Genomic DNA, 12,023 nt, shown 5'->3' with positions numbered 1-12,023 from the left:
TTTCACTGGCAGAGGCACTGCAGGCCAGTCCTTCATTGTTCCCAGGGCGAGCCCACAGATCAGATCTAAGCACTCTGTGGGCTGAATCTGGCCTGTGGGCTTTGCATTTGACACCCCTGATATAGATAGGGGTGTGCATATATTACATTTAATACATTTAATACTTTATTACATTTGCAGATCTCACTAATGATGAAGCACAGCATCAGGGATATCTGGACAATTGAAGCCCCATTCCTTTATAACATGCTTTGCATCCATTGTCTGCAAAATGGGGTCTTCGATTGCCTGAGTTGAGGCTTCTGTTTTGATATTGCTGAGGGCGCTGCTGCTCAGTAGCTGCCTCTGCCCAGTGGGGTCTTTATCATTTTTATTAAATTTCTTTTGCACTTAACTGAACATCAAGGGTAATAAAAATAAATCAACAAAAGTGAAATGGTGCAGGGATGGAGCTGTTACAATGCCACTGAAGTTTAGAAATGAAATAATGCTTTGGGTTTATTTTTCATGTTTTGGAATGTATTTCTCTTCATCGTACAAATCACTTCTTTATTGTTTAAATGAATAAAATGACAATATTGTACAAACTAAACACTAACCTCATTGTACCAAGGCAAGTTGTTTATTCGCCCCATTAGTCTGTATGACCCCAGAGGATATATTTGCAAATAGTAGGCTTCTGTTTATGATCCTTGTCTCCAGACAAATGCTAAGAATTCAATCAGCATTTCATCTTCATTCTGGGAACACACACTTATTACTATGTGTGAAATAAAAATGCATATGTGCATGGACAGGTTTATTGACATTAATATTTGGGAAGAAGTAAACTGAATGAAGAGTCTACTTTGCTCTCCAAATTAGTGAAGTAAATATATTCCACTCTTTGTCCCAACTATATTCAGCAGGCATACTTACTATTTGTTGCATAATGAAAAAGATGAACATATATATGCATTGTTACATGCATACAACCCCCCTACACACACACAGAAACACATACACACAGCAGCAGCACAGAGCAAGGTTCTTAAAATCTGAATTTTGTTGAAGAGAGTTCCCTTCCAAGAATAGCGTATAAAATGATCAAGATTGGTACAAATACCTTTTCTTTCTGAACTCTGGAAAGCTGTCCCCATCCTCTAAGCCTGAAATGAAATTCTAATAAGCTAAACATGGAGCATCAGTCTACCTGGTTACTTTCCATGTATTCTAGTGCAAATATTTTAGTCTCAAATAAGCCTATAGACTTCATCAGCTTTGGTATGCTTTGGCTTCAATAAACAGGAAATTTGCTTTCAACTGCAGCCGAGTTGAAGAAATCAACAATCTGGGTTTATTAATTAATAATCTCGTAAAATCAGCTTTAAGATGCTTCAGTAGCTGACCCTGTGGATTGCACACACAAGGTTGGTAGTGTTATAGAGAACCAGATCCAAAAGAAGGGTCACTTTATATACAATTAGTGGTCATGGTTTTATTGTGAGTTCTGTATTTTACTAGAGAAGAAAGCAGAAAAGAGGCAAGGAATCAAGTACACAGGCACTGAAAAGTGGCTCAACAACTGCAATTGTGTGAAATATCTAGGAGTCTTACTGGACCACCACTTAAGTATGAGCCAGCAGTGTGCTTCAAATAACATGCAAAATATTTTAATTCATCCTTTGCCCCAAACTTTTAGGGAACCAAACATTGCAAAGGTGTATAGCATTCAAGAAACCCTATTTGACACAGAGGTTTCAAACTCTCAGTCATGGACATGAATACAACTGAGAATCTCCAGAGATATTTTATGAGAACTCCTCCACTCCTCTGTTCGCATCAGAATACCATATGCAACTAGACTTGAAATCTTGGGCTTAGACAATGTATTACTACTGTACGTCGCCTTTGGTCTGACCTAAGTGTAGCACATGAACTTATCTGCTACAATGCCCTACCTGTCAATAACTACTTCAGCTTCAACTACAATACACAAGCACACAATAGATACAAACTTAACGTAAACTGCTCCAAAATCGATTGCAGAAAATACGACTTCAGTAACAGAGTTGTCTGTTATGTTCGTTTAAAAGAAATAAAGGGAAAATCACTGATTGGTTAAGACGCGGCTAGGTTTAGATTGCCGCCAAAAATAAACGGTTGTCAGAAAAAGTTCCCGCGTTAAGAAAAGGTATAAATAGGGCAACGGATTAGTCGTTGCCCTTGTTGGGAGTTGATTGTTGGAGAGAACTAGTCTACGTTACGTCTTCTGAAATAAATGTGTTAATCCAGAAGCAGTCTCCGGTGTAGTGATTTAACATTGTCAATGCCTGGAATGGACTACCTGATTCTGTGGTTTCTTTCCCAATCCCTCAAAACTTTAACCTTAGACTGTCTACCGTTGACCTCACTTCTTTTCTAAGAGGTCTGTAAGGGGTGGGCATAAGCATACCAATGTGCCTACCTCATGGTCCTAATGTCCCCATGTATTCATAACCATCTCATGTATACATAACCATATTTATAAGTTTTATGTATTCACAATCATGCTTATACTTTTTCTGTAATTTTATATGCGCTTGACAAAATAAAATAAAATAAATCACTCGTGAGAAAAATACTGCAGTTCAGATGCTGAGTTACAACTGAGAAACAACTAAATATCCAGGGTGCTGCAAAATTAAGATGGGGAGACAGTAAGAATTTATTAAAACACACAAACCATTTTTATATTGCAACAATTTTTGTATTTAATACTAGTTTTCAAAATTAAAACTTCATGTCAAACATTATCAACAAACTCCATCAAGGAAGGAATGTTTTATATAAATGATATGTGCTCAAGTTTGAAAATTTAATCTCTTATATGTATCTACTGTATTCCACAATAATTTTTTGGGGGAGGGGGTTAGTGAAATTTATTCCAATGTAAGTCATAGGGGACTGCACATTAAGGCACATCTTGTTAGTTCAGATATATAAATCACTGATTTATTTACAAGGATTTACAAATCCTATTGATTTGAATAAATCTACCTAAGCACGATTAAGAATCAAATCCAGTAATGAAACTAGGATGGGAGGAGCCTGGCTAGCAGAATAGTTGTATCCATCAACACACCATTCAAAACTACTTCAGAGGATGTCCTGAATGGAATTTAAGGCACACCCAGTGATGAAAAGCCCCATTGTACTAGTCATAGTTATGTGTACAAATTTGTATCCAAATTCACCAAAGGAAAAAAATATCTCTTCTTTGGAATTCAGCTAAAACAAAACAGAACAAACAAGGAGCATCTATTAACCAAAACAATATTAACACCAAGAGCATAATATACAACCAGAACAAATTATATTTCATTCAAAAATAATGACAGAGTTCATACATTGATCACAATGTATTAATCCCATACATTGAGATGATAACTTTCTGCTTTTCAGACAAAGATCTGTTAAACAAAACACGGAAGTCTGTTTAAAACATTTTACTAAAGAAGTAACAATTGCTAGGTGCATACAGACCTACATATGAAGATGAAACAAACAATATATTATTCAGATTAGTGTGAGGTATGAAGCCAACATATTAATATTGAAGGCTCCCTGAAAAGTTATTAGGGTTCATTTTGAGTACCTCGGATCAGTGAAAAAGAGAACAATTGCATCAGTATCAGTACCTTTGTTATCATGAGTAATAAACTTTAACAGAATGGCTCATATTTTCAATGACCTTTTGATCTGAGGCTTAGTAATACACTAATACATTAAAATTCAGTAATGCAACATGCTATCTTATTGCACAAATAGATGCTGTTCAGGTATTGATGGTAGCTCTATAAACTAATTTTCCATGCACTAGGATTTTTGTTGTTGTTGTTGTTGTTCTTAGGTAAAACCAAGATTGTGCTTTAAGTAGAGCTAGCCCTCAAAGTAGACCATAACTGAGCCAAAATTTATATTGCTAAGTGAGAAATTTGTTAAATGAGTTTTGCCCCATTTTACGAATTTTCTCGCCATATGTTAAATAAGTCACGGCATTCTTAAATTAGTAACACAGTTTCCCCATTGATTTTGCTTATTAGTAGGTTGCAAAAAGGGGATCAGAATACTCTGGGACCCTGCAACTGTCATAAAGATGAGTCAGTTGTCAAGCATCTAAATGTAAATCACATGACCATTACTGCAACGATGGTAAGTATGAACAATGGTCCTAAGTCACTTTTTCAGTGCTGTCGTAACTTTGAAGGGTCGCTAAATGACCTGTTGTAAATCGAGCAATAACCTGTAGATTATTTTTTAAAAATCCTTTAATGAGCCTGCAATCCCTTGTCAGGGAAATTGAATGGAGTGGAGTGTTTACTGGCTGGATGCTCTTACTTTGCCAATGCAGAGTTTGCAGCTGATATTTACTCATTTTGCTGAGAGAGAAATATCTGCCTCTGTCTATACCTGTAGGTAACAAGGGAAATTAACTGCAGAGAATCTGCAGTTTCAGTGAAGCTCAATTTAAGGGTAGGTTTATAGGTGCAATTTGAGATTATTCATATTTCAGAGTTGACACCTATCTTGGAGAGATATTAAAGATGCCCAAGTTTGTCACATATTGTACAGATCAGGGGTTTGCTGTTGTTATGCTGGGCCAAATACAGGGGTTATCCATGCAAACTGGATGGACCACTAGTTCTTTTTCTGCTGTTTTCTACCTTTCTGAGAGCATATGCACCAAGACCAATTCCTTGTGTGTCCAATCACACTTGGCCAATAAAGAATTCTATCTATTTTATTGGGCATGACATTTATAAATGCAAAATTATCACAAACACAATTCAGTTTCTTTGAGCTCTTAAAGAAAGGGAAATGTGATGGCAGGCTGCATTCACAATGTATTAACAATGTATTGGCATCTATAGATATTTTTAGATGTTCAGTGCCAAGTTTTTAAAATATGATGAATGTGAGGCAACTTGCCATACCAGATGGATGGCTGGATCCCAGAGTCTGGTATTTGTTCATTGAACTATTTTGTAAGGGGGGGGGGGGGTTAAGAAACATCAAAATTGCATCATATGCAATTTTTTTTAAAGAGCTGAGATTGGATTGGATAGGTTCAAACAGTAAAAAAGAATATAGTCAACTATATTAACACAAATATCAACACAGCAGCAAACAAGTCAACTATGTTCGAATCTTTTTGCACAAGAGACCCAAGCAGGTAGATTAAAAGCATTGGCTGAGCCAAATCCTAGAGAACATTTATATCTTGGCTTGATTCTGAAAACAATTACACAAAATGCTGCAGAACACAGGAGCCAATCAGGCAGAGTAAATACCAACTCAACTCAGAGCTAAAGTAAGGATGGGGGATTATTCGTTTTTATTTCCATATTAACAATCCAGGAATTGGGATTGGAGAATCAGGAAAGGTTCTTTCTCTCCTCTTCTACACTGATTGGCAGGGACAGCTGTTGGATTTGGCATCCTTTCCAAATACATGGCCTCAAATTTCTGAGCCTGATTCGTTTTTGGAATGAATTTTTGTAATTTTCATCAGCAAGCAAAAAAGACAACATACAGTTGGAAAATGTAGGGGAAATATGTTAATGTGACTGCTTGTTAAAAGAATGAAAATAAAAATCACGATTGATTGTAAAGGGATATTTGTGCCATATTTTTTAAAAATGTAAATATTAATTTTATCAGATACTGTGCTTTGGAGTGAAGGGAATATCATAGGTGCTCATTCAAATTTTTATTCGGATGTTGAGCCCAAGATAACTCTTTCCTGAAACAAAAATGAATATAATGTTGCTATGTTCCCCACGCTACAAAGAGAATACCAAATTATTTTTAAAGCCTAAGCAAAACCATTACTGAAACGGACATTTCGGAAAACGAAGAGTGAAAATGCACTGGGACTGATGTGAAATACAACGTGACTGTTATGTATGGCCTCTTTATGTTGGCTAAATGAAGAATGATAGAATATCAGCACACAAAACGTAATGAAATTAATGTTTTTGATAAATCATGAGATCACATACATCATCTGTGTAATTCTTTTGATAGTGTCTGCAGGGTAGCAATACTAAATGATATGCAAAGGAAATCAGAAAGACACTTGGAAATGAAACTGGGATGTCTCTTAGACAAATCAATATTTTGGCAACTTTGCTTTGCCAAGCGTTGTCAGCATTATGTGATATTATATGGTGTCTCTTAAGAAACCAAAGAATCTCATAACCGGATGTAAATATGATGACTGATGAAAGCCTGGATGGCTTCTAAGCTTGTATTACAATAATGTCAGCACAATGTTCTGAGACACAAGATGTGAATTTTAAGTCTTTTGTTCCAGAGCAATTCACAAGCATAAGAATGTTTATGCTGATGAGCTGTTTCAGCAAATTAATTCCAGAGTTACCAGTGTACATCATTCTTAAACATACCTTGAAGATTACTGTTAAATATTTTAGTCCTGTCAAATAACAGCTTAACTTAACAATGGGCACCACTCTCAAGCCACAACCACCCAAGAGAATGTAGGGAAGCAGGACCAGAATTACTCAAGACCCCCAATTCCTGAGAAACACACATTTTTGATAATGTTTAATGTGCTGTAATGTCAGGCATCCATCTACTAGGGAGTGACTGGCCCAAATCACCCAATTGGCTTTCATGGCGAAGGTAGGACTTGAACTCACGGTCTCCTGCTTTCTAACTTTGTTCCTTAACTGCTAAACCAAACTGGCTGTAGGTCCTTAATTAGGAGTTTCTTTTCACATACAAATACCTAGGGATAGTTGTGGTTGGAAACCAGGGCATAGTCCAGTGGTGGGATTGATTTTTTTTTTACTACTGGTTCTATAGGCATGGCATGGTGGCCGTGGTGTGGCTTGGTGGGCATGACAGTGGAAGGATACAATTAAAATCTCCATTTCTTCCCCTCTCTAGAAGAAGGTTACTGCAAAATCCCCATTTCCTCCCGATCAGCTGGGATTTTGGAGGCAGAGAATAGATGGGGGCAGGGCCAACCAGAGATGGTATTTACCAGTTCTCAAAGTTACTCAAAGTTTCCACTACCGGTTCTTCAGAACTGGGCAGAACCTGCTAAAACCCACCTCTGGCATAGTCCCCTTGTGCTAAATACATGGTGCTAAGCCCACATGTGCTAAATAGTGTACATGGAAAAATATATTTATAGTGTACAACTGCACAGTGTAGAAATAATTTCATTATACTATTGGGCAATATGACTTCAGATAATAGGTGGATAACTCAATGGTGTTTCTCCCAATATCAAAAAATGTAAGTTCACGTATTGGCCAAGTTACGTATGAAAAACACAAGTGTGTCTTTTTAGAAGATAACAAACTATTTCAAGATAGTGTGGTGTGTGTAAAATTTGACTTTGCTTTCGGAAACATTCAAGATTATTTTTTCGTAAATGCTAATTGTCTGCTTTAGAGGGGACTGAGCTGAAAGTGGAAGTATTCAATGAGGTCCATTCTTAAGGAGCATCTTTTTTTTTTTAGAGATGTTCACTTTGAATTTTACATCAGGAACATCCCACTCCTATGATCTTGTAGATTGGGAAAACTCCTAAAATCTAATAGAATATTAACCTATGAGGTAGCCAGTTCCAAAGTACAAAACACGCAATCTTCTGAAAAATGTTTCTCTGACCCAAAGAGTTGCATGCATGTGGCAATGCTTGAATCCCTGTGTGTTTGGATGCTACAAGCATCTGGCTCTTCATGCTGTCAGGATAGTTACACTTAAGTTCCAAATTGGCTAGCAAATAGTAAATGCCTGGCTGATTCTTCGATCCAAGGGTGCCTTATGATAGCAATACAAAGTGCTGGAGGAACTACCCAATGTGTATATATGTGGTCTTTTAATTTTCCGTGCCTAGTGAGATGAATCACATCATTGACATATAAGACGCTGCTTTACATTCTGAAGGAATCCTGTTTCAATTTATACAATATTTCTACTTCATCAGTTCTATCATTTGCCCTCTCCTCCTGCGGAATGCTTGCTTGTCATCCCTCTGAAGGGATCACATCATTATGTCCAGTTTCCAAAACAAAAAATACGAATTCTTGTCACAAGAGACAAACACGCATAGAATATCCAGCCAAAGCATAAAGTTATCCAAAAAGAAATTTCAAAGATATATCATTTTTTAAAGGGCTGTGATCCCGTTTCCAATATAGCTACGAGACTCTTTTTTCTCCTTCCCATCTTGGATGATCTGAAAGGTGTTGAAGTGGCTGTAATTCTAAGAGAAAGGGTCGTCCAAAAAAAATTACTTCTGATCTCTACCGCCAAGTGATTTCAGCCTGAGATTGTACCACATTTTCTTGGAGATGTCAGCAAATAAAGACTTTTTCTGCTAGAGTTGGAAGACATTTTTAACCTTCTTAACATGTTTTTGAAATGAAGGTTTTAGAAATTTAAGACTACAAAGTTTGCCAAAGAGTTTACTGAGTAAGAGAGAAAGGGAGGGATGGGGGAGAGAAAAAGAGGGAGACAACACTAATGAAATATTCATAACGGCTCCCATAATAACATGGCATAACATTCTGTTGTTAAGTTTACTTTTTGTCATGGAAAAAGATACTCAAAGTATCGTACTTCCTTTTTGTTGAACTTTCCCCCGCCCTGGCCTGATTTCTACCCAGCCTCCTTTGAGGTAACAGGCCTGGTTGGAATGACACCAGTAAAACCAGCTGTGCTCTTTCTTCATCTGTTGGTCTCCCCATACACTGCTTTTAAATTGTGGTTTTTGAGAAACATTGCTGATTTTGTACTTCCCGTTTCTAGAGTTGTCATTCTTGGACTTAGCAGCTCCGACACATAGCTTGCTTGGCTGCTGTTTCACTCAGCATGGTAATTTTCAAATTGCCACTTCTGATGCATATTGCTTGAAAAACAAATGTTAGCCCTCAGGATTTTCTGCGACTGATCAATTTCCAAACATGTGGCTCTTGATAGGTGTTCTAAAACAATGTGATCCATCTAAAGAGAAGAGAGAAGATGGCGACAATGGGTTGTATGCTGAAAAGTATGCCATTGCTTTTGTGCCAGAAAAAAATCTTGGCAAAGTAACTCTTGTCATGTTTCCCGACATACATCATTTATAAGAGAACAGGAAGTATACAAAATTTCTTCTAGACAAGAAGTGTACAACACTGTGTTGTCACTCAGTGTTCTTGGAATAGAGTCTCTATGTGGCACAGCTTGCAAATTCTATGAAAATTAAAAGACAATTGTTATGTAAAGGAAATTATACCATATGGGCTTTGCAATAATGAGTAATTTAAGGGCAGGGGATTCTGCCCTTCAGATTGCAATATTACTCAGCTGATATAATAGGGGACATATCACAATGAAAAGAGGATCGGATAGCCGCCCCGAGTCTACGGAGAGGGGCGGCATACAAATCAAATCAAATCAAATCATAAATAAATAAATATAAATAAATAAATAAATAAATAATTTTTTAATTGTCAAAATCAAATTATAAATTCCTGAAAAGTTTTGAATGAGCAAGAATCATATTCTCAGATTCAACTAACTCTAAGTAGGCTTCCTAATACGTAACACAGCTATTCTCAAACAGCTTACTTAAAAAATGAGTTTGAAGAACCTTTGATAAAAATAGATATTGAAAAGCTGAAAAGGGTAAGGAAATGAAAAAAACCCCTGCTAAAAATATTCAAAATTTTGAGATTCACAATGTAAGTTAAACACTGATCATCATCGCCCTTGTAGGGTGCCTCAGGGATTGGTCCTCTCCCCCCTGCTATTTAATATCTACATGAAACCACTGGGTGAAATCATCCAAGGGCATGGGGTGATGTATCATCAGTATGTGGATGATACCCAGTTATACATCTCCACCCCATGTCCAGTTGGTGAAGCAGTGGAAGTGATGTGCTGGTGCCTGGAGGCTGTGAGGGTCAGCTGTGGCGAGGAGCGCGTTTGCCCAGGTTCGCCTGGTGCACCAGTTGCGGCCCTATTTGGACTGGGAGTCACTGCTCACAGTCACTCATGCCCTCATCACCTCGAGGTTCGACTACTGCAACCCTCTCTACATGGGGCTTCCTTTGAAAAGTGTTTGGAAACTTCAGATCGTGCAAAACGTAGCCACGAGAGCTATTACGGGGCTTCCAAGATCTGCCCACGTTTTGCCAACACTCCGTGGCCTGCACTGGCTGCAGTTTCCGGTCACAATTCAAAGCGTTGGTTATGACCTATAAAGCCCTACATGGCATCGGACCAGAATATCTCTGACACCGCCTTATGCCGCACGAATCCCAGTGACCAATTAGGTCCCACAGAGTTGGCCTTCTCCGGGTCCTATCGGCCAAACAATGTCGGCTGGTGGGACCCAGGGGAAGAGCCTTCTCTGTGGCGGCCCCGGCCCTCTGGAATCAACTCCCTCCAGAGATTCGAACAGCCCCACCCTCCTCGCCTTCCGTAAAATGCTGAAGACCCACCTTTGTCGCCAGGCGTGGGGATAATTACGATCTTCTCCCCCTTTTTATTATGTTTTTGGCCTTATTGTATGATGGATTAGGTTGAATGTGTATGATTGTATAGTTAGGGATTTTACTATGTATTAATGTTTTTAAATTGATTTAACTTTCTACTATTGGATTTGTAATGTATTGTATCACTATTATGTTGTGAGCCGCCCCGAGTCTTCGGAGAGGGGCGGCATACAAATCTAATAAACTATAAACTATAAAGAAGGGATTTTCAACATACAAGGTACAGTATTAGCAATTAAAAAAAGAGATCATTAGCATTTCACTCATTTCTTGCTAATTGCAGATCCTCAATTTATAATCAAAATTGAGCCCAAAATTTCTGTTGCTAAGTGAAACACTTGTTAAGTGAGTTTTGCCCCATTTTACGACTTTCCTTGCCACAGTTATTCAGCAAATCACTGCAGTGGATAAATTAGTAACATGGTTGTTAAGGGAATCCAGATTTCCCATTAACTTTGCTTATCAGAAGGAGAATCACATGACACTGGCACATGGCAACTGTCATAAATATGAATCAGTTGCCAAGGGTCTGAATTTTGATCGTGTGAGCATGGAAATGCTGTGAAGGCCATATGAAAATAGTCACAAATCACTTTTTCAGTGATGTTGTAACTTTGAATGGTTACTATGTGAATCGTCAAGGTCTACCTGTACACTAAATCTGTAAAAGCATGGAAAGAAATCACCCAGAGTTACCCTGAGGTAAGACAGGCAGTCAATAAATTTTACAAATAAAGAAATAATCATTGTTGCATCCCACTTGTCTCTCCCCCATTGGATTTGATGTCCGGCAGTGTTCCTCTCTATGTCAAGTTGCATGTGTATGACCATAGATGTAGGCATAATATTGATACTAGAGGTTCGCTTAGTGACTCTTTGAAGCTATAACGGCATTGAAAGAAGTGACTTGTAACTTGTTTTCACATTTATGATCCAATTCCAGATGCTGGGCAACTGGCATGTATTTATGACAGCTTCAGAGTCCCAGGGTCATGTGATCACCATTTGTAACCTTCCTATCTGGCTTCTGACAAGCAAAGTCAATGGGGGAAGCCAGATTCATTTAACAAATGCATGATTTGCTTAACAACGGCAGTGATTCATTTAACAACTGCGGCAAAGAAGTCATAAAATAGGGCACAACTACACTTGACAGCTGGAAATTTTCATGTCAATTACGTTTCTAAGTAAAAGACTCCCTCTACTACATCCAGAAAGATGGAAGCGGGTATCTTTTTAATATCTGGAAGCTGCCTACTGACTTATCTTTGGCAAGAGGGGCAGAATGCACATTTGATAAATAAATTCTTCCTCTTTGTCCTTCCATACAAAGAAAAATGAAGAAAATTTTTGTCATGACTACCCCCAAAGAACAGTCTGCTTCACTGATTTTTCTTCATTTTCAACAGAAACAATCATAAAAGGGTCTTGTAAATAACAGCTATTACTTTTGTATATGAAAAAAAAATCCATACTTTGGTT

At 37.8% G+C, this 12,023-nt stretch overlaps 1 protein-coding gene across 1 annotated transcript in view; it reads right to left on the bottom strand.

Moving 5' to 3' along the window:
- Positions 1–7,857: 7,857 nt before the first annotated feature.
- The window catches only part of GALNT5 (polypeptide N-acetylgalactosaminyltransferase 5), a 51,199-nt gene continuing 47,033 nt past the window's right edge, over positions 7,858–12,023 (bottom strand). Inside the window, exon 10 of the mRNA XM_070731544.1 lies at positions 7,858–9,003. Within this exon, the coding sequence (XP_070587645.1) occupies positions 8,863–9,003 (141 nt within the window). The 3' untranslated portion in view covers positions 7,858–8,862. The remainder of the gene's footprint in view (positions 9,004–12,023) is intronic.

Source organism: Erythrolamprus reginae, chromosome 1, assembly GCF_031021105.1.
Source record: "Erythrolamprus reginae isolate rEryReg1 chromosome 1, rEryReg1.hap1, whole genome shotgun sequence".
NCBI classification, from domain to species: Eukaryota; Metazoa; Chordata; class Lepidosauria; order Squamata; family Dipsadidae; genus Erythrolamprus; species Erythrolamprus reginae.
The sequence above is the reverse complement of the archived record's forward strand: the minus strand, read 5'-3'. Positions and strand labels throughout refer to the sequence as shown.